The 23,965-nt window shown below is 36.3% G+C and overlaps 1 protein-coding gene across 3 annotated transcripts; it reads right to left on the minus strand.

Moving 5' to 3' along the window:
* Nucleotides 1–653: 653 nt before the first annotated feature.
* LOC136206056 (uncharacterized) lies at nucleotides 654–7,107 on the minus strand. 3 transcript variants are annotated; one of them, XM_065996969.1, is made up of 6 exons: nucleotides 6,586–7,106; nucleotides 5,959–6,009; nucleotides 4,584–4,717; nucleotides 1,629–1,729; nucleotides 1,155–1,339; nucleotides 654–854 (listed from the first exon to the last, which is right to left on the minus strand). In XM_065996969.1, exons 1-5 carry the CDS (start codon nucleotides 6,964–6,966, stop codon nucleotides 1,158–1,160), a joined length of 849 nt encoding a protein of 282 aa, XP_065853041.1. In that variant the 5' UTR covers nucleotides 6,967–7,106; the 3' UTR covers nucleotides 654–854; nucleotides 1,155–1,157. The 3 variants fall into 3 exon arrangements, with proteins under 3 accessions (XP_065853041.1, XP_065853042.1, XP_065853040.1); XM_065996970.1 differs by lacking the exon at nucleotides 654–854 and having other exon boundaries at nucleotides 1,035–1,282; nucleotides 6,586–7,107; XM_065996968.1 differs by lacking the exon at nucleotides 654–854 and having other exon boundaries at nucleotides 1,035–1,339; nucleotides 6,586–7,105.
* Nucleotides 7,108–23,965: the final 16,858 nt, after the last annotated feature.

Below are 23,965 nucleotides of genomic sequence, written 5' to 3' on the forward strand. Positions count from 1 at the left end.
AAGGAAAGCACTTTGAGCATGAGAAATAATAGTGGAGAGCACATTTACAAGCATTTTCAAAACAATTTTCTAAATAATATCACAATATTAGTATCATTAATGTCATTAGGAAAGTGGCATGAATTCAATCAATGTAAACACAATGTAGTAACATGGTTACGACAATGTCCCAAAATCTCTTATAAAAATGCAGATTGGAACCATTTGGTCCTAGACTCTTGAAGACAGTAGATTTTATTTCACATGTTGTATAAGGGCGGATCAATTCCCTGTGGTTTCATGTTTTTTGGAAATCGATTTGTAACAAAAAGAACCACAAGTATCGATCTGTAAAAACATGAAACCGCAAATACTAATCTGTAAAAACATGAAACCACGGAGCATTCATTTGAAGTTAACCCTACTAAATAATAATAATAATAATAATAATAATCTCCTTTTACAAATCATTTTTTTTAATAATAATAATCTCCTTTTACAAATCATAATAATACTAAAATTATATTTTGACAACCATGATATTTCTAAATACATAGCAAATTATGTTAATTTTATATTCTGATTTTAATAATAATACATTTAATTTATTCACTTCTACCCATGCTACCTAATGCTTATATCAATTAAATATTACAACCATAATAATACTGATATCATTTTACAATTTTAATAACATTAAATAATAAATTAGTTATTTAGGTCCTTTTACAACCATAATAGTACTCATGTCCTTTTACATCATAATAATACTACAATATTTTGACAATCATAATAAAAGGGCTGCCCGCGTCCCCGCTAAAAGAGGGTCCGGGAAGAGGTCCCACCACAATGGTATATTGGACGCAAACCTTGTCCTGCCAATTTTTTAGCAAAAGACCGCTCCTAAGATGGTGAATTGAATTCAGTTCAATTTTGTTTTGGCTTAAACGAACCAAAAACCAAAGTACATGAAAATACAAACCAAACTGAAATATAAATAAGTTCAGTTTGATTTTTTGGTTTTTGATTTTCGGTTCGGTTTTGCTCACCCTAGATAAGTGGAACAAAAAAAATGATATATGAGCATTTACAATATCCACAAAGCAAATAAATAAGATGGCAGCTCTCAAATATTATGTACAAGCAAGCAGCAATTATTTAAACAGGAAATGAACCTCTTAAATATCCACCCTTTCAATACCATCACTATCCTCATTTTCCGTTCTTAATTCCCCTCTTGATATCATATTCATCAAGTTCTTCGTGGCTTGACCAACAGCATTCGACGTCTTCTTCGCAGCGCCTGCAACCACAGGCCGCAGTGAGATGATGGGCAAACTTGCCCTCTCTTGAATCATTGCTACATTAAACATAAACAGCCATAAGAATTTGATCTTAAACTTAGCATTCAAGATCAAATATGTCCAAAATAAACATCGCTTATCATTTCTTATGTTGATACGTGTCATTTTCAGAACAATTTGATAAAAGAATACCAAGTTGTGGACCAAATTAATACGCAAAATTCATTTTGTCCTATTTAACTCTGCTAGCCAAATTTAAGGATACAATGATCCTTTATCCCATAAGAATCAGACCTGGTAAAGGGTGAAAACAAAATTTTAGAGTTGAAGGAAATCAAAGCTTACAGATGGTGTGTTGATGGGCAAGTGCACCAATCTGCCGAACACCAGCTTCTGCTGCTTGTACAGCCTGAGCTGATTTTTTGACTCCATCAGCTATCTCCTGGCTGCTTATCAATATAGATATTTCATACTATTGTATCCAAAAAAAGTAAGCAAATAAATGTAAATGACTTTTAAGTACTTACAGCCTTGAAATTATTGAGTTTGAAATAACTCTTATCAGGACCTAGAATTGTAACAAGGTAGTAGAAGACTAGAAGTATCTTTTTTGCTTTTAATGGTAACAAAAGGCGGACTCGTCTAGTGCATGAATATACTAAGAAAGATCCAAGCTTGCTTAAAACAAAGAAACTTCCAAAATTTTCCCTACTAAGTGGTACACAGTAGTCTCCTTTCAAATGGGCATTCATTTTTGTTCGAGAGACTAGTATCATGAACACATGGTTTATGAAGAGAACATCCCACTTAGTGACTTATCGGAGTGGCGGTAATGCGAGCCAAATTGACTTCTTCTTAGTAAAGAGTGCTTGGAGAAAGAGTTATATTGATTGTAAGGTGATCCCTGGTGAGAGTACGACAACCCAACATAGAGTAGTGGTGCTAGATTTTCGAAGTAGGAAATGTATAAGAAAACAAACACCTCAAGTAGAGACTAAGATTAAGTGGTGGAAATTGCAAGGGGAGAATCAACAAAAATTTGTGGATGAGATGACCAAAAAAGATATTTGGACTTGCAATATGGATTCAGATATAGATTCGATATGGAATAAGATGGAGCATAGTATAAGGGAAGTAGCGAAGGAAGTTCTAGGGGAATCTAAAGGTAGCATGCCACCGGGTAAGGACACATCTTGGTGGACAGAAGAAGTACGACAAGCAGTAAAGAGTAAGAGAGAATCCTATAAACTATTGGGGAAATGTAGGAGTGACGAGAACTACGAAAAATACAAAGAGGCTAAAAGGGAAGTAAAGAAGGTCATACGAGATGCTAGAGCAAAGGTGAATCGGGATCTGTATACAAGATTGGATACGAAAGAAGGGGAAAGAGACATATATAGAATTGCTCGGATGAGAGATAGGAAGACGCGAGATCTCGAAAAAGTTAAATGTGTGAAGGATGTGGACCAGAAAGTCCTAGTTGGAGATAAGGATATCAAGGAACGATGGAGGTCCTATTTTGATGACTTATTTAATGGAGATCGCCAACAAGATGTTGGAGATATAAGTATCCATCACGATATGATAAATCATGAATGCCTGCGGAGAATTCAAAAGGGTGAAGTCAAAATGGCATTAAGTAAGATGAAGTTGAAGAAAGCAGTAGGACCTGATGGCATCCCTATTGAGATTTGGAGATGTTTGGGAGAAAGAGGAATCGAATGGTTGACGACGTTCTTCAACAAAATTTGGAGAAACAATAAGATGCCATCGGAATGGAGGAAAAGTACCTTAATCCCTTTGTATAAGAACAAAGGCGATGTCCAAGATTGTGCCAACTATCGGGGAATCAAATTAATGAGTCACACTATGAAACTTTGGGAGCGAGTGATTGAACAAAGGCTAAGGAGGACGGTGAAGATCTCGGAAAACCAGTTTGGCTTTATGCCGGGAAGATCAACTATGGAAGCCATCCATCTAATGAGACAATTAATGGAGCACTATCGAAATAAGAAGAAAGACTTGCATATGGTTTTCATTGACTTGGAGAAAGCATATGATAAGGTATCAAGGGAAGTACTTTGGTGGGCCTTGATAAGGAAATGCATTTCGCGGAAATATATTGACATCATAAAGGACATGTATGAGGAAGTATGCACGAGTGTACGTACTAGTGTTGGGAAGACTGAAGAGTTTCCTATTACGATTGGAGTGCATCAAGGTTCCGCACTAAGCCCATTTCTTTTTGTCATCGTTATGGATGAACTAACAAGTTCACTTCAAGATGGTATACCATGGTGCATGCTGTTTGCAGATGATATTGTGTTGGTTGATGAGACGAAAGAAGGAGTGGAGATGAAGTTGGAACTATGGAGGCAAACTCTAGAATCTAGAGGCTTTAAGTTGAGTCGAAGTAAGACAGAATATTTGGAGTGTAAGTTTAGCGGCCGTAGGAGTAGGGAGGCAGGGACAATCACCCTAGATGGGAGAGTTGTTCAGGCCTCGGATTGCTTCCGGTATTTAGGATCTATTATCCAAACGGATGGAGAAGTAGATGGAGATGTTGCTCATAGGATTAAAGCTGGTTGGTCGAAGTGGAAGAGTGCTACGGGTTTCCTTTGTGACCCCGGCATGCCTAATAGATTGAAGGGAAAATTCTACCGGACGGCAATTAGACCAGCATTGTTATATGGTACGGAGTGTTGGGCAGTGAAACACTGCCACATCCATAAGATGTCGGTGGCGGAGATGCGTATGTTGAGATGGATGTGTGGTCACACGAGAAAGGACCGGGTGCGTAATGAAATAATTAGGACAAAAGTAGGGGTCACATCTATTGAGAATAAAATGAGAGAAAACCGACTAAGGTGGTTTGGCCATGTGAGACGTAGAGCGCTTGATGCGCCGGTTAGGAGAACCGAAGAGTGGCAAAGGGATGTAGTGGTGAGGGGTAGGGGAAGACCTAAGCAAACTTGGAGGAGGGTGACCGAGAGTGATATGAGTTTATTGGGAATTGAGGAAAATATGGTAGTGGATAGGACGGAGTGGAGGGAGCGAATCTGTGTCGCTGACACGACTTGATTTTCACGGTTTTATATGATGGTTCATGTTAGCCGACCCCGAATCATTTCGCGACTAAGGCTTTGTTGTTGTTGTTGTTGTAGACTAGCATGAAAATGCACTAGGTAGTTAAAAGCATTCAAAGCAAAGTTTCCAAGAGATGAAAGAGATCCATGGGAAGAGGCAGAGTGAACTAGTAAAATTAATGATAAAATAAGTAAAGATGGATTGGATCAGCACCTCAAATCACTTAGTTCCAACGTGAGATCACTAATTTCCATGCCGGAAAGCCTAATGGAAGCCATTGTACTTGGGAGTTCCTCACGTGCAGTATCTGCTAACTTTGAAAGAGATGTTGCAGCTCTCCTCATAGCCTAACAAACCGGAGAAAATAGATAAGCAAGAATTAATATTTAAGGAAAAAAAAAAACAGATAACCCTCATTAGTCCATTCATAGAAAGATCTATGTACTACTTCTCCAGAAGAACTGCAGCTCTATCTGACACAATAAAAATCATAATAGATAGGAATATACATTCAAATATGAATAAGAGCAACCCCATAATTCCAAAAAGTAAATGGATTAAATATGAAACTGCCCTATGAAGTAGGAAACTGTGGACAAATTGCTCCACATAGTAAAAAGAAGCCAACATCAATGCACCGTGCGCCCAAAGAGAGGGTCTCATGAACCCAAAATTATCAAATTTTGGACTGGGTTGCGCTTTAGTTTTTCCTTACTTTATTGGACAATTTGGCATTTAATCCTAAAAGAAAATGTTTACAGAACTTATTAGCATATGTATGCTTGTAATGAAAATCGAGACTTTCTCCCTTGACATACATTGGGCCAAGGTAGATGTCAACAGATAGAGATTAGGGAGAATATAATGAACAATCTATGTGATCACAGCATAATGCTCTCACAGTAAAAGGAAGCTGAAGCTAGAAATAGCTGTTCGACATCAGGGAGTGAATGACCATACTTAAGGTTTGCATAAGTTCCTCACTAAAACAGGAAAAGCTTATTGGTGGGCAAAAGATACAATTTAATCCCCGAATCAATTGCAGCTAAAAGTAATGCTATAATCTATAATGTGAAAATCAAATTGATAATGTTTCCAAATGCTAAACTTGATCTTAACGATTTATTTAGGCATAGTTATTAAAGGTGCAAGGCGCACTAAGGCGCAAGGGGGTCCTGGAGCCTTGGCGCAAGGCGCGCGCCCGAGCGACTCGAGGCGCACCAAAAAAAAATCATAAATTCATAATACTAGTCACAAATAGTCAAATACCAACAATAAAACCATAAAATGCATGAGTTAAGTTCTAGTTAACTACTAAGGCATAATGTCTGTTGCGATATGTGTAGTAAAAAATTTCGATCTTTGTCTGTCTCTCTTTTTCTTTTATTTTCTGAACTTAAAAAACCCTAAAACACCATCAAAACCCTAAAATACCCTCAGCCCTAAAACACCCTAAATTACCCTAAGGTAGCCAAGTCGCGCGCCTGACTGAACAAGGCGCTAAGGCTGGAGCCTTAGCCGGGGCGTGCCTTTAATAACTATGTATTTAGGATTTCCATAACAGAGTGTATGATGAAATAGGACTTACATTGAGTGTTGGGATGGCAGCAATGACAAGGCTTGTAAATGCTACAGAAGTCTGCATGCAACTCACTTTAATCAGCAATTAGACTCAGGTCAAAGGAACTCATCATCAACAAATTCATAAGCCAAAGTACAAGAACAAAGCTTTCCCACTACAGATCAGTCTAAAAACAAATAGAATACTAATAACAGGCATATGACAAATGAATTTCATTGGAAGAACGTACTATCTATTTCATAATCTCATCAAGTATCATAACATTATAACTCCATAAACCAATAGCACTCCGGTCAATGAACAACAATACACATTGCTAGTTCTTGATATTTAATAACAACATGAACTTCAATTTTGCTATGACCTAAATTAGCACATGAAAGAGGAAGTTTATATTTTGTTTACTAACAATACATTAAGGCCTTAATCTAAAACCCAAGAGACAATATCACTAAATCAGTATAAATTCCCAGTTCACCAAGATACTAAATTTGCACACAACAATTTCTTCTCCAAATATTTGAAGCAAAAGAGAATGATTTAACAAAATAAACTGTAATTTGAGAATTTATATCTGCATCACAATTTAGAGAAATATGTCACAGCCGAAAAGAAATTAAGAAATTGATATACCGTGCAAGCAATAAATGACAAGAGAAAGAAAGCTTGATCAGTCGAGCTAAACTTAGTGAACGGCTGAATAAACGAGGGGACAATTTGATTCCCCACTTGCATATTCAAATTCCTCTCTAAATCCTCTTCGCCAAGAGTTCCATTCGAACGCCCGTCCGATTCGACGTAGGAATCTGACAATACTTCGTTGATGGAATTAGATTGCTTGGTGGGCTTAGAAAAGCAAATAGGAGTACAACGACAAGGGTTGAATAGATGGAGAGGTAACGAAATGGAATGATATGAGAGTGATTTTGAAGGTCGAGGAAATGGAATTGGATATGTATGAGTTAGAGAAGTGGAAGCATGAATGGAATTGGAGGTAATAAGATTGGGTTTCATGGCGGATACCGAAGATTCAGAGAAGGTTAAGTTTCGCTCTTTTTCTTCATTTTGCAGACGGAGGAAATTATGCTTTTCCTGCTGTGCCTGTTTGCCGAACACCCGATTCCTCCGTTATTTTTCCTTTTTCCTTTTTTTCTTTTTCTTTTCCCGTATCCATAAATTCCAATTATTGATTTTAGGTTTGTATAAAAATAAAATACTCCAATGTTGTACCCATTGAACACTTTCACTTGGATTTTAGGCTTAATATATCACTCGTGTTAACTTCGAAAGTTTTAATATAACTCCTTCAACTTGTTTAAAATGTCTCGATAACTATATCAATTTATTTAAAATATAATTAATTATTAAATTGTAAAAAAAATACATACAAAAATTATGTTGTACGCAATTTAAAAAAGTCAAACGAATGCACACGCAAGCTATGCATCAAAATTGGACTGACGTGTAGGAAAATCTAATATCTCTTATTACTTGAGCATTATTTTTTATGTTTTTTTTTGTTCTATTTGTAACAACTCTTCCTCACGATGAACAATATTATTACGTCATTTACAAAGTTATGACTTTTATGCTGAAAAATAATAATTAACCCACTTTTTTTTGTTTCAATATGTCACGTACGTGTCAATTCGTTTGACTTTTCAATATATATGCAACACACTTTCTACATATAGTTTATTTCTTTGCAATTGAGGGATTGATTGATTGATTATATTTTAAGCAAGTTATCGGTTTATAAACACACTTTAAAATTCAGAGAGTCAACCAAATTTTTTGAACAAATTCAGTTACGATGATGTATTCAGCTTTAGATTTTAGGTAATGGTATTCACATAAACTCTGAATGATCAAATATATTTGGTACGCTTATTAGATTTAAGCCTTCGCCAAGTCGTCTAGCACCGTTTCATGCCTCAACTCCACAATAAGTTTCGAGCCATTGAGAATGCTTGTTAGTCATCCTCTTTCCCGCACGCACCGCCTTCAGCTCCGTTGGTTGTTCGTTGGAAGGGCTTCATTATCTGCTCTGGAAGCAAGGGGTAGCATTCGCATAGGCTCCGGCAATTACTCACTTGTTTTTTGCTGACGATAGTTACTTGTTTTTAGGGCAAACTTGGAGGAATGTAATATAATCAAACAGTGTCTTCAACATTATGAGCAAGCTTCGGGGCAGAAAATAAATTTGTCTAAATCTTCCCTCCATTTCAGCAGAAATGTATCGACAGAGACTTGCTCACTTATTGGTGCATGTCTGGGTGTGGGTGTTGTTTCCAATCCGGACAAATACCTTGGTCTACCATCGCTAATAGGTAGAAATAAAAGGGAAGTGTTCGAATACCTGGAGATTATGATTAGAAAACGAATCAACGGTTGGAAAGTCAGGTTTTATCAAAGGCCGGGAAGGAAGTTCTTATCAAGTCAGTGTTACAATCACTTCCTTCCTATGTTATGAGTATGTTTCTTGTTACAAATACACTATGTGTAGATTTGGAAAAATTGCTTAATTCGTTCTGGTGGGGGTCAGAAGAAGGTAGTGGGAAAAAGATTCATTGGAAGTCTTGGAGAAGCTTTGTGAGCCTAAAAATCAAGGTGGCCTGGGCTTTAAAAATTTCCACAGATTCAACATTGCACTCTTAGCAAAGCAGGCCTGGTGTTTGTTGGTAAAACCATCCTCCCTGGCAACTAAAATTTTTAAGGCTCGTTACTTCCCACATTCTTCAATTCTCGAAGCTGAGGTAAGAGCTAATCCAAGTTATATTTGGCGTAGTATCCTTGATGGTCTTCCACTGTTGAAATCACAAATTCGTATTCTTATCGTCTCAAGGGAGGAGGTGAATGTATGGACTGATCCTTGGCTACCTTATGAAATCACTCCATATATGTTGATAGTATTGCGCCACCTAGTGATGAATCGATTACAGTGGCTATGTTGCAATCTGATAGGAATGACGAGTGGGATCATTCGATTTTGCAGAATCTATTCTCAGTAAGGAATAGATTACTTATTTCTAAGATCACTCTTAGCCAAAGAGACACGGGATCGATGGTGGTGGAGGTTAGAACGAAATGGACCCTATTCGGTTAAAAGTGGCTATAGCTTTCTACAAAATAATAATGTTAATAGTCAAGAGGTTGTGATGGATAGGGTTCTGAACAACATTTGAAGGATTAAAGTCCCTCCTAAAGTTTGACATCTGTTGTGGAGAGCAAGCATTATGTGTCTGCCAACAAGATCCGAGCTAGTAAAGAAAAGAATCAATATCCCTACGATTTTCCCACGATGCAATATCCATGATGAAACAATCCTACATGCATTAGTCACCTGTCCAGAAGCAATACATGTTTGGATGTTGTCTAAGGTAGGAGATATGAGCTCTCGGGTTAGTAGTTTCTGTGATTTCTGGGCTTTCATTATAAACCACCATGATAATATATCTGTTGAGATTACTGCTACATTATGCTAGGCAATTTGGAATGATAGAACTAGGCTGATGTGGGAAGAGAATCGACATCCTCCTACTATTTCTTATAATAACACAACGGTGTTTCTGAACAGTTGGCAGCAGGCCCAAACAGTGAGTGCAGCGCCTGGTGGAGAAGTAGTTAGTTCGAAGTGGTTGTGCCCGGCACAAGATAGTTTGAAGCTCAATATTGACGCTGCACTATTCCAGTATACAGGTCAAACTAGTTTTGGTTTTGTGTTAAGGAATCATAAAGGGTGTTTCATAGCTGCTGGCAATAGTGTGATCAATAACTATCAGAGCCCGCTATTGGTAGAAGGAATGAGTTGTCATGAAGCTCTTAGTTGGTTGAAGAAAGAAGGTTTTACTAATGTTCATCTGGAAATGGATTCTCAGCTCTTGGTTCTTGCAATTTATAGAACTACAGAACTAGTTTCCCCCTTTTGGCGTTATTGTTGATGATTTTAAAGCTTTGATTAGCGAGCTAAATATTTTATCTGTTTCTTTCATTAGGAGATCAACGAATAAGATCGCTCATATGCTTGCAAGAGCGTCTAGTTTTGTGTCTGATCATGGAATATGGAAACATAATCCCCCTAGTTCATTTGTAATGACTTAAGTGCTGATATTGAATAATAAAGTTTCATTTGATTTTAAAAAAAAAAGCCTTGGGGTAATTTTAATCTCCACTAAAATTTAAATCTAATAAACCTAAATCAAACGATAAATGAAATTGAAGATCCATCTCAACATCAAATGTAGATTTTAGATTTGTATATAAATACTTTAATATTGTTAGCTATGAATAATTTTTTCTTTTTTCGTGAAAATGAACAATTTTATTTTAATTATGGCAAAATATAATAAAACAATCTAAATGTTTATGATCTAAGTTAAATTTATATATATTTATTTATTTTTACGTTTTTATTTATATATTAATTTCACCAATATTAATTTCTCCTTTAATATCTTTTTTTTATTAAAGATTGGTTAGCGAGAAAGGGTAAGCGATGGACATCCCATCTATGCTGGCACCCCCACCACAGACCCAAAAAAGCCCCAAACCAAATTTATTAAAAAAGAAAATAAATGTCATAATACAAAAAGAATAAATTGAAGCCAAAGAATTAGGAAAAGCGATAAACGCAACGTCCTACACGATCATGAAAAAAGACTGATCCACAAAAATCCGGGACAACATCCCACCAAGTCGAAGCTGTTGCCGTCCGTTCATAATTTGCAAGCGAATCCGCAACATGATTTCCTTCACGAAAAATATGAGACACCACAAAAGCCACAGAATCGATCTGATTTAAACAATTGAACCATTTTTGTCTAAGCAACCAAGGAACCGAACAAGATTTAGATTTGAACATGTGCACAACATACATTGAGTCGCTTTCAAGCCAAATTTTCCACCAACCTTTGTTGATAGCCATGTCAATGGCGTAAATAGCAGCAGATAGTTCAGCAAGATAAGCAAAGGAACTTTCAATCGGAAAGGCAAACGCACCAAGACACATGCCAGTATGCGAGATAAATACCTCCGCAACCCGCAGGACCAGGAGCACCCGTGACAGACGCATCAGTATTGATCTTAATCCAATCCCTCGGAGGTGGTTGCCAAAAAATCGGAGTAATGTGTGGAGCCTTAGCAAGACGCTTTTCAATCCCGAGCTCACTTAAGATTTGAAGTTTTACTAGGGAATTCCAAACAGATCCCCGTCCAGTGTGAGCAGATTCACGAACAGCTCCCCAAATCCGTCTCAGCGTGACAGAAGTATCAACCCTCTCATCCTAAAAAATGGACCTATTACGAGTAAGCCATAGAGCCCAAATTGTATTAACAATTGCTGCCGCCCACAAATCAGCGATTTGAGTACTGAAACGTTGAATAACAGCATGATCAACCAGATTTTTAAGAGTCGAGTCTGTGTTAATTCGTCTTCCAAACAATGAGCTAACACCATGCCAAATAAATTTGGAAAACCGACAGGAGACAAAAAAGGTGGTCCAACGTTTCAGAATCTAATGAGCACAAACTGCAACGAGAAACAACTTGACAGTCGCGCAACTGAAGCTGATCATGTGTTGGCAAATACCCAAGATAAGCCCGCCATCCAATAAGCGAGTGTGCAGGAGGAACACTCGGACACCTTAAAAACCGACTCCAAGGCTGATGAGAAGGAGGAGATCTAAGCCAAGCGTACAGGAGCTTAACAGTTAAAACCTCACTTGTAGCAGGCTTCCAAACACAAATATCAACATCGTCCCTACCCCACTTAATATTCCGCAATCTATTCTCCACATCCGCAGGTAACACGGGCAGATTATGCTAATTATTACCATCCAAATAATCCTCCACTAAATCAAAACAACGACGTTGTTGACTAGCAGATAGGCCAACCTGTGCAGCTAGTGAATGACACATCCAGGCCCCATTCCAAAAATTAAGTTCAGAGTGCTGACCAATCCACCAAAAACAGTGATGCTCAACTTCAGAATAAATGGATTTTATCGAGCCCCAAATAGAAGAATTCATGATATAATGTCGTGATTGTCCCGCTTTATTGAAAAAACGAGTTCTAAGTAAGTTAAAGTAGAGAGACTTTTCTTGAAGAAGACCTCAAGCCATCTTTCCATTCAATGCCTTGTTTAGAATAGACAGATTCTTGATTCCAAGACCTCCATCCTAAAAGTTTTGACAACAAATTTTCCAAGGGACAGTGACAAGCTTCTTGCAATTAATGGACCCAGACCAAATAAAATTCCTCATATGCCTAGTCATACGTGTAAGCAACGCAGAGGGCCACTTATAAATGCTAAAAGAGTGAATGAAGCTACCGGTAATTACAGAATTTACCAGAGCCACTCTCCCAGCCATAGACAAACAATGCCTTTTCCATTTAGCAAAGTGAGCAAGCACCCTATCCATCAAACTAGTCAGATGTCGTGTCTTTGGTAAACCAAAAAACAAAGGGACTCCAAGATAGCGAAATGGAACAGACCCTTGATGAATACCAATAATATCAGCAAGACGATTGCCACGTCCAGAAAAAACAAAGGAGCCCAAAAATAATTCAGATTTGTTCCAACTAACACACTGACCCGAGATAGATCCATACAACTCAAATACACCCTTAATAACAGCTAGATTACCCGAAGAGGCCCTGCAGAAGAGAAGAATGTCATCATCATAAAATAAATGAGTCGAAAACACCTTTGCAGAAGTATATTGCATTGGAGCAAGTCACCCAGTATCCACGAGGTGAAGCAACCAACGGCTAAAAAAGTCATCGGCAATACCAAACAATATAGGAGACAGCGGATCGCCTTGTCGAACCCCTCTTGAACATTTGAAATATCCCTTAATGGCTCCATTGTTCAAAATTGAAATCTGAGATGCAGATAAAACATTCAGAATCCAGTCTCTGAATTGAATAGAGAAACCAAAAGCGTCCATCACGGCAAGTAAAAAATTCCAATTTAAAGTGTCAAAAGCTTTCCTGATGTCAACCTTCAAGGCTAAGTTCCCTCCAAAACACTTTTTATGAAGCATATTAGTGCCTTCAGAAGCAAGCGAAATGCATTGGTGAATACTTCGTCCAGGAATAAATCCAAATTGATTTTGAGAAACAATGCGAGATGCAATAGAAGCGAGTCTATCAGCCAAAATTTTTGCAATTATTTTATAACTAAAGTTGCTCATTGCAATAGGTCTATACTGATCAAGAGATATCGCACCCTCCACCTTCGGGATAAGGACCATAATACTAGAGCACAAGCCAGGATGTATTATGCCACTCATAAAGAAGCTTTTGACAACAGCAAACACATCAGCACCAACAATATCCCAGAAAGACTGAAAAAAGACCCCAGAAAACCCATCAGGTCTAGGAGAACTACTGATATCCATTGCAAAGACTGCCATACGAACTTCATTCATATCCGGGCAATGAGTAAGCAAATCATTATCCAAGTCAGAGACAAGATGTGGAACAACCTCATAAACTAGATCATAATTTTACGGCAAGACCTCATCATTTTTAAAAAGACTTGAATAAAATTCAGCAATATGTGTCCCAATTTGATTCGGATTAAAGACCAGCTCATCCTCAATTTGAAGCACCGAAATTCCAGAGGCAGCAGCTCGAATAGATGCCATACGATGGAAGAAGCTGGTATTTCGATCTCCCTCCTTAAGCTATCTAACTCTGCTCTTGTCACGCAAAAAACCTCCTTTCTATGCAAAATATTATCCAAGTGTGCATGAGCATTCATCTCCTCATGATGTAGTTCAGGAGTAAACCCATTCTCAGAGATTTCTGCCTGCACACGGGCCAGATTCGTCTTAGCATCAGTGAGACACATATCAATGTTATCAAAAACCACTTTATTCCAGTGACGGAGCACCGGCGAAGTCGCCTGAGTTTATCGCATAAAGCTTGCATAGGAGGTAAGCTAGGATGCATTCCATTCCAAAAATCAGCAATCACCTCCCTAATCCTCGGATGCAGAATCCACATAGGCTGAAATCTGAATCTAGAGATAGGGCGATTCCCCTTGGAGCATCTAAACATCAAAGGGCAATGGTCAGAGTGATGTCGCGGCAAAGCCAAACTGCAAATCGATTCCCAGAAGTCCGAGAATAAAGCAAATAATAAAACTCTATCCAGCCGACATTCAACCCGCGTAGTGCCAGACCTTCCATTAGACCAAGTAAAGAAGGCCCCATGAGTGGGACCATCAACAAAAGAACTAGAATCAATAAAATCACGAAACTCCCTACAAGGACGCAAAACAGGAGCCCGTCCCGATTTCTCATGAGATCCAAGGACAGAATTAAAATCTCCAAGAAGCACCCAATGCCCATTCAACCTATTTTGATGAGCCAAAATATCATCGAACATAGTGACACGTCTATTTGCCTAAACGCTCCCGTAAACAAAGCAGACAAAAGTATTTAAATTAGACAAACTCAGAATAACAAATTGTTCATGTCTGAAACAAATATTGGTAACCATGGAAGAATTAATCTTTGCAAAAACCCATAGAGCTGGAAGCTCCTTATTGTTCATAGCAATTAAAGACAAACCAAGCCTTCCCCAGAAGGCCTCATTAACAGAACTGAACTCCACCATAGGCTCAGCTAAACAAAGAAAATCCGGTTTATGAAGAGAACACAAATGATGTAAGTAACCCTGAGTATCCCTATAAAGAATACCCCTATAACTCCAGTAAAGAAAGATCATTTAAAACGGACCGGAGGTTTACTGGCTCGTTTGTTTCGAGCTGGCAAATTCTCCGTTGTTGTCATGGTTTTTTCCCTCCGCCTTACTTTCTTAGTGCTAACTGTGTTCCAGCTATTGTCATCCTCCTCTGCCATATCAGCCCAGGATTTAGTATGGGATGATGATTCAGATGCTGAATCAGCTCCTTCATATCTAGTGAGAATATTGTCCATTCCAAGTGAATCCGGCCTATCAGTTTTATCACAACTGTATTCATCCTCCTTCCTAAGTTGCGGGCTGCCAAGTAGAACAACCTCCACCATACAACCAGTATCAGTAGGAGGCCTAAGCTCAAAAACAATCCGTGAAGTGGCATATTGAACAGGCACCTCGGTCTGAATTGCATTAGGCTTTTTCACAAACTTCCTCTCCTGTGAAACCGTTGTACGTTTTCTTTCAATAACCAGAGCCTCTAGAACCTTTTCCAATGGTTTTTTATTTTTCCTGCAGTCATAAGCCATGTGGCCAATGTTTGAACAAACTTTACATAAGCTTGGTAATCTCTCATACACCACATCTATCCAAATTTGTTTTCCTTCTCTCTCAATACCCATTTTAACAGGAAGGTCATTCATCAAATCCACATCAATTAACATTCTAGCATAATGACCAAACTCACCTTCAAGAGTGGTATTATCAAATCGTATAAGCCCTCCAATACCCTTTGAAATATTCGAAAGAATTTGAGGATCCTAATACTCCCATGGAAGAGAATATAATCTAACCCAAACCTGAGCATTTGTAGACTTCTCAGCATAGGGGTCAAAGTCCGGAACCCATGGTTGCAAACGGAAAGTACCTGGTTTAGTATTGATAATGCTCCGCGCTAGCAACTGATTCTTGATCTCCTAGGATCCCAAAACCACATGAAAAAATCCTCTCCCGATAGATATCAGTTGCCAAGAATCCTTCAAACCCCAAACTTTTGTTAAAGTTTCCTTAAGAGAGAGAACCTTCCATGGGGCATCTCCTTTGTTTAAGATTAACCTGCCAATCAGAGATGAGGAGCAAAGGGCCGCACGCCTATCAAAGGCAGATTGAGAAATTCTAACCGACCGAAGACCTCCAATATCAAAAATCACAGCAGACGAGCAAGGAGTCGGATCCAGATTCCCAGCAACGACCTTCGCAAATGACCTGCCCTGCACCTCCAAATTAGGCTTTCTCAAAGGATCATGTGAAATCGAAGCAATCTGTGGTTGCGGGATATGCGATTGCGAATTATGAAAATGGGCCTTTGGATTAAAGAGAACCTCTATACCGAGGTAGTTATCTAGATAATCCATGGTGGATCATTTCACCTTTAATACCTATTTTTATCAAATTTTACTTTTTAATTTTACTTTTTAATTTTATTTTTTTATTTATTTTTTATCTCTAGACTAATTTTACTTTTTATTCTTGTACTTATTTATTTTTATTTATATTTACTTTTTACACTGACAAATAATTTTGATCAAATTTGGTATTTTATCATGTTATGCAATTTTAATATTTATTTTTAATCATTTTAAGATGATTATTTTTTAAAAAAATATAGTATTTATATATTTTCTTTGATTAACTTTATTTCAATTTCCTATATTTTACTATCTTTTAATTTTAATAATTGAAGTAATTAATTTTAATCTATATATTTACATATGATTAATTTACTAATGCAAACATGAATGTATAAAAACTATTCTTAAAAACAATCCACAACTCTAATTTATTATTTTCTTTGAGCTAAATGGCCATAAAAAGAATTAGGGTATATAATTCTCTTTCTTAAACTGAAACACATATATAAGAGAATTCAGTGTCATTTCATTCTTTTCTCCTTATTTTACATTTTGGATTTCATTTCGTTGCCCCTTTGCGAACTAAATTCCCTCCTAATAATTTGAAGAGGAACTAATAAATTGTTGGAGTTAGATTTTAACGCAAACTCCTTGAAATTTAACTTAATAGCCTAATAAATGAGTTTTTTTAGAGATATACTTATTATTAATAGTTTTATGTTGAAATTATATTTTAATATTAGTTTTTTAAAATTATTTTTAACTTAATTATAAAAAAGATTTCATAAATATTGAAGTTTTTCTTTATTGTAAATTAGGACAAATTTAAAAAAAATGATAATATAAAATATCACTTAAAAATAAATAAATTTAAGAGATAATTTTAAAACTAATGCATGTAGTTTCACCGATTTATATATAACTGCATGTGGGTTTATTTTTCCTTTTTTATATAAAAATAAGACTAAAATCCTTGCCCGTTAGCAAAATAAAAACTTTTAAATTGATGATATCCATGCAACTTTAATTTTTCAATTTTTTAGTTTTGTAGTCATTTAGATATTAAAAAAATAAAATACATACTTCTAAAATAATATATGGTACTAAACAAATTACCATTAGTCCTATTTTTAGGATAAAAAAAACCAAAATACTTATCTACAAATTAGCGGACCTAAAATTTTTTATTTTAGAATTATGCTAAATTTAATAAACCTTCAAATTCATATAATAATTGAAAATCTATTTTAAATCCTCATCGAGGTTTATGGTTTGCATTGACTTTGAAAGTTGGTAGACATGCCCTTACTTAAACTTTTATTTACAAAAAAAATATGATAAGTGCGAGTATCGAAATGGCAAGAGGTTTATGTTATAAATGAAGTTAAAGGACTAGGACCACATCGTTAAAAAGGCCAAACATGTCACATTCAGACCCTTTAATAGGGTGTACAATAAATCTTCGGGTCAAATATATGAATATTATAATTGAGTACAAAATTACAACTAAATCATATCACCAAACTTAATTCTTAATATGTCATTATTTTCTATATATTAGGATTTTACACTAAAATTTAAAAAATCTAGACTTCAATTCATAAATCATAAACCTTAGAAAATATATTCTAGACTTCTAATTTATAAATTCTAATCCTTAAAATATATTAAAAGTACTGATTTCACTAGTTTGAAATAATCTAAAATTATGACTTGATATAGTCGTAAATAGTTTTTAAAAGATGAATGTCTGTGTAATTTTCCCTAAATCTTACTACACAGATACCAAGAGGCCCTAAAATCTATAATAACATTGCTTTAAACCTACCTTTTCTTTGTTCTTATTTTGTTCTGCTTCTCTCTTAAAAGAGAAATTTTAAGTACTTCGAAATTAGTACACCAAACCAATAAAAATAGTTATACATACCACTATATCAGAGATGATTGGAGTAAAGAAAATAATATATATAAAAAAACAAGCCGCCTAGAGAGAGAAGCTCTGCCTTCTCTTTAGGTTTTTTCCTAATCTTTGCCGCCGCCCCCCTCCCCTCTTTGCAGCCCACCACCTCTTCCTCTCCTGCTCTCTGCCTTCTTCTTCTTTCTTTCCATTCCTTTTCTTCTTTTCTCCTTTTCCAATTTTTTGCAATCTTAAGCTACAACAAAGTAGCCAGATCTAATCGGAGGAGGGAGAAGGAAGCTTGTCTTCCTTCTTCCTCCTTCCATCTATGGTTATTTTTTATTTTTTCTAGCTTTTTAGTGTTTCGTTTTCAGTTGAAAACCCATTCCTTTCTTCGGATTTTCTCCATCTGATTCGCACTCGTTAGCTATATTTCTATCGTTTACACTTTTTTCAGGTTTAGTAAGAACGGAAATGTGTTATTTTATTCGTAGATCTACATATCTACGGGGTTGCACCAGTAAAAAGGACTCAGATCCAGGTAGTCCAGTTAGTCAGAAGAAACTAAATGATGACGATTGGTTTGCGGTGGCTTTTATGTGGAGTTGGATTCGGGAGAAGTATGAGTTTTATCGTCTTATTGTTGTAGTTGTACCTTTTATGGTTATTTTTGCTCTTTGTAGTCCTTTTATTTCCTTTATGGATGTTGTATTAGGCATTTGCCTGTACTTATGTAAGATTTTATCCCTTGCTATTTTCATGATGTACTCGTATTTTATCATCTAATGAAATGATTAAGCATCTTTATAAAAAAAAATAATAATAATAATATATATACCACTACATGAAAGATGATTGGTGTAAAGAAAAAAAATTTATACATGTGGCATGGATTGATTGGTCGGAAATATTACTTCCGGACAGCGTCGAATACAGGATTGGGCCACTAGGAGAGCAAAAATTACACAACAACAACAACAAAGCCTTAGTCCCGAAATGATTCGGGGTCGGCTAACATGAACCATCATATAAAACCGTGAAATCAAGTCGTGTCAGTGACACAAATTCGCTCCCTCCACTCCGTCCTATCCACTACCGTATTTTCCTCAATTCCCAGTGAACTCGTATCACTCTCGATCACCCTCCTCCAAGTTTGCTTAGGTCTTCCCCTACCCCTCACCATTACATCCATTTGCCACTCTTCGGTTCTTCTAACCGGCGCATCAAGCGCTCTACGTCTCATATGGCCAAATCGCCTTAGTCGGTTTTCTCTCATTTTATTCTCAATAGATGTGACCACTACTTTTGTCCTAATTATTTCATTACTCACCCGATCCTTTCTCGTATGACCACACATCCATCTCAACATACACATCTCCGCCACCGACATCTTATGGATGTGGCAGTGTTTCATTGCCCAACACTCCGTACCATATAACAATGCTGGTCTAATTGCCGTCCGGTAGAATTTTCCCTTCAATCTATTAGGCATGCCGGGGTCACAAAGGAAACCCGTAGTACTCTTCCACTTCGACCAATCAGCTTTAATCCTATGAGCAACATCTCCATCTACTTCTCCATCCGTTTGGATAATAGATCCTAAATACCGGAAGCAATCTGAGGCCTGAACAACTCTCCCATCTAGGGTGATTGTCCCTGCCTCCCTACTCCTATGGCCGCTAAACTTACACTCCAAATATTCTGTCTTACTTCGGCTCAACTTAAAGCCTCTAGATTCTAGAGTTTGTCTCCATAGTTCCAACTTCCTCCCCACGCCTTCTTTCGTCTCATCAACCAACACAATATCATCTGCAAACAGCATGCACCATGGTATACCATCTTGAAGTGAACTTGTTAGTTCATCCATAACGATGGCAAAAAGAAATGAGCTTAGTGCGGAACCTTGATGCACTCCAATCGTAATAGGAAACTCTTCAGTCTTCCCAACACTAGTACGTACACTCGTGCATGCTCCCTCATACATGTCCTTTATGATGTCAATATATTTTCGCGAAATGTCTTTCCTTATCAAGGCCCACCAAAGTACTTCCCTTGGTACCTTATCATATGCTTTCTCCAAGTCAATGAAAACCATATGCAAGTCTTTCTTCTTATTTCGATAGTGCTCCATTAATTGTCTCATTAGATGGATGGCTTCCATAGTTGATCTTCCCGGCATAAAGCCAAACTGGTTTTCTGAGATCTTCACCGTCCTCCTTAGCATTTGTTCGATCACTCGCTCCCAAAGTTTCATAGTGTGACTCATTAATTTGATTCCCCGATAGTTGGCACAATCTTGGACATCGTCTCTGTTCTTATACAAAGGGATTAAGATACATTTTCTCCATGTAAAAAAAATTACTAAATCAAACTCGTTCAAAAAGAAATTAGACACATATATATATATATATATATATATATATATAGGTGCACTCTTAATGGGTATTGTCATTTATCACTATGAATGGGTACTATAATAATAGCCATTGGATTATTGATTGAATGGTTTAGATTTAAATTTATTTAATAATATTAAGTTTCAATTAAAATAATATTAAAAAGTTAATATTAATGACTAATCACAACTTCCAAAATTAATTCCAAGTTCCAAGATAGAAGGAATATTGTAGTACCCTACATTGTTTGATTGTAAAACTACTAAAACTAAGCTACGAAATTATCCTCAAGAACACCTTAATTACAATAAAGCTATCCGGCCAGATAGGATGGGAGGAAAATTTTTTTTGATACCAAATTACCCTTACATAAAAAATTTATATTTTTATATTTTATATTCATGTATTTATTTAGGAAAAATTACAAAACTAGATCAAATGGGAGGCTCATTTACATATTTAACCCATTTACTCAACCTACTACATATCTAGACTCATTTTGTGTGACTTTCCCTTAATACCCTTAACCTTCCCACTTCCTCCCTTACGCGAACGTTCTCTCCCCTCTTCTCCTTGGTTGCGCGAAACGGTGGCAGCTCCTCCATTAATGATTCTAAGACTTTTGATCTTCCTATCTTCCTTTAAATTGCACGAAATCTGCTTCATTTCTCCAAATCACAATGAATTTCTCTTCTTCCTCTCTTCTAAGACTTTTGATCTTCCTATCTTCCTTTAAATTGCACGAAATCTGCTTCATTTCTCCAAATCACAATGAATTTCTCCATTAATGATTCTAAGACTTTTGATCTTCCTATCTTCCTTTAAATTGCACGAAATCTGCTTCATTTCTCCAAATCACAATGAATTTCTCTTCTTCCTCTCTTCTAAGACTTTTGATCTTCCTATCTTCCTTTAAATTGCACGAAATCTGCTTCATTTCTCCAAATCACAATGAATTTCTCCATTAATGATTCTAAGACTTTTGATCTTCCTATCTTCCTTTAAATTGCACGAAATCTGCTTCATTTCTCCAAATCACAATGAATTTCTCTTCTTCCTCTCTTCATCTCTTGATTCTGCAACTTCCTAATCCTAGAAAACGAAGTCATGGTTCTTCATCTTCCATTTCCTGCTCGTTCGAAGAAATGGTGGTTCTACGTTATTTTCATCGTTTTTCTCAGTTTATCATATTGGGTTCATCAAAAAATGTAAGTATATACTGTTTTTTCTGTGTTTTCTCCATAAATCCACTTAGCATATGCGGTTATCACGAGGTCTTCGGGGAGAAATTTTTCGATTTCACTTCGCGAAACGCTGATTACGCGAAGTTTGCGAGGTAATTCGATAAATTTCTCTCGTAGACTCCGCAAAATCATCGTTTCGCGAAATCAGAGCGTCACATTTTTCCTCACAGACTCCGCGAAATCATTCTTTCGCGAAGTCAGAGCGTCACATTCCTCCTCGCGGATGTCGCGAAATAATTGTTTCGCTAAGTAAAATCACCATCTTCCTTGCACATTTATGTTCGCATACGTAGCGAATCATCGTTTCGCGAAGCCAAATCTTCATTTTTTCTGACTAACACGATTAAATTTTTCTGAAGGTGGTTGAATACGTAATATTCATTCCTGGAAGCTGGTGTGTTAGGGTGCCATGAGAGATATCCATTCAAAAATGCCTGGACTTCCAACCATCAGTTGTGAATAAAAGTCTACACCGTGGAACATGTCCATTCCTCAGTGGTTAATAAGCGCCTATGTGTCGTGAGACATCCATCCATCTGTAGTGAAAAGTAGCCTATGTATAATGAAGTGATTTGTTAGGAGTTTATTGTGGCAATCTTAGTGAATAGTAGCCTATGTATTATGAAGTGATTTTTTAGGAGTTTATTGTGGCAATCTTGTTGTAATTTTTGTTGTTGTTGTGATTTTAATGTTGTTATTGCGGCAATTTTGTTGTAAATTTTGATAATGTTATGATTTTAATGTTAGAATCCGTTGTTGTTTGCCCTTTTTTGTTATATATCACTTCGCGAATTAGCTTCAAAACACATCCAGGCTTCGCATATGCGAACTAAATTCATCAAGCAAACCCAAACATTTACTTCGCAGACTTCACATAGTATGGAATATGCGAAGTCAGACGGGATGGAGCGAGCCGCGCGTAAATATTGGGGGTATTAAGGGAAAGTCACACAAAATGAGTCTAGATATGTAATAGGTTAAGTAAATGGGTTAAATATGTAAATGAGCCTCCCATTTGACCTAGTTTTGTAATTTTCCCATTTATTTATTAGGAATTGCAAAAGTTATTAGTGGGTTACGTTTTAGTATATGCATGTAATTTAGTATATGCATGTATATTGATTAAATATAATATTTACCATAAATAGAATCATTTGACAAAAAAAGGCTTAATACATCATTTGCCCCTGAACTTGTCCAAAAAGCTTGATTGGCCCCCTAAACTTTTAAAGTGTTCCAATAGCCCCCTGAACTTGTAAAAAATGTTCAGTTAGCCCCCTGAACTTGCGTAAAACGTAATCAATTGATCACTCAGTCATAAAAAAGTAAGTTAAACGCGGAAGATATATTCCACGAGTCTTATAAAAAGTAAAACGACCAAAATCGGAATATACGATTCTAATATTAGAGAAGACAAATTGCATAGTTGAGCAAGCAATAACTTCATTTTTAATCTATTTTTTAATTATGCAATAACATTTTAAGGTACGTGGAATACATCTTCTGCATTTAACTTACTTTTTTACGATCGAGTGATCAATTAATTACGTTTTACGCAAGTTCAGGGGGCTAACTGAACATTTTTTGCAAGTTCAGGAGGCTATCGGAACACTTTGAAAGTTCAAAGGGCCAATCAAGCTTTTTGGACAAGTTCAGGGGGCAAATGATGTATTAAGCCACAAAAAAAATACATAATTAATTACTTAAACTTTTAAAGATCAAACCTTTGATTAATTATTTTTTCACATTTAGCTTTTTATTATTGATTTTATTATGGATCTGGCCTTTATTTAACTTTTTCATCGAATTTGGAAAAAGAGAAGATCGATATGACGATTCTAATGCTGAAAATCACAAAATGAAACGAGAAGATCGAGTTTGGAAGAACTTTTTACTCTCTATCTATCATAGTTAATAAATTTTTATTTTTATTTGTCCACATCAATAGGCCTAATCGTCGTAACAATGCGTGCCGTCCATACTCAACGAAAAAGTTCAATAAGGGCCAAATCCATAACAGAGTCAATGACCAAGGGTTCTGGAAAAATAATTGATCAAAGGCTTAATCTTTAAAACAAATAAAGTTCAGGAGCTTAATTATACTTTTTGACTAATTTTTAAGTATCAAATTTCACTTTTAATTCTATGAAAATAAATGTGTATAGCAACTCTTATTTAATATTTGCATAACATGATTTCAAAATTAAAGTCGTTTAAATTATCAAAATCATCAATTTGATCATTAAATTAGTTAAAAATTATTAATTGAATCCTTATGCTGCAAAAAAATCATTAATTGAATTCTCATCGAAAATCATTTGGTTGAATAGTTTTAGACCTTTTTTTCCCAAATCTATTTTGAGTTAACACAAAGATCATCACAGTTAATATCGAATAGTCACAGTTTCTGATTTTAG

Source organism: Euphorbia lathyris, chromosome 9 (genome assembly GCF_963576675.1).
Source record: "Euphorbia lathyris chromosome 9, ddEupLath1.1, whole genome shotgun sequence".
Classification (NCBI taxonomy): Eukaryota; Viridiplantae; Streptophyta; class Magnoliopsida; order Malpighiales; family Euphorbiaceae; genus Euphorbia; species Euphorbia lathyris.

What these genes read in the sequence shown, in the direction of transcription:
- LOC136206056 (XM_065996969.1), bottom strand. Translation starts at nt 6,966, where the DNA reads ATGAAACCCAATCTTATTACCTCCAATTCCATTCATGCTTCCACTTCT. An exon ending in TGTCATTTATTGCTTGCACG is followed by an intron (nt 6,010 to 6,585) that starts GTATATCAATTT and finishes AGTTGCATGCAG; the next exon opens with ACTTCTGTAGCATTTACAAG. An exon ending in TTGGAACTAAGTGATTTGAG is followed by an intron (nt 1,730 to 4,583) that starts GTGCTGATCCAA and finishes ATTGATAAGCAG; the next exon opens with CCAGGAGATAGCTGATGGAG.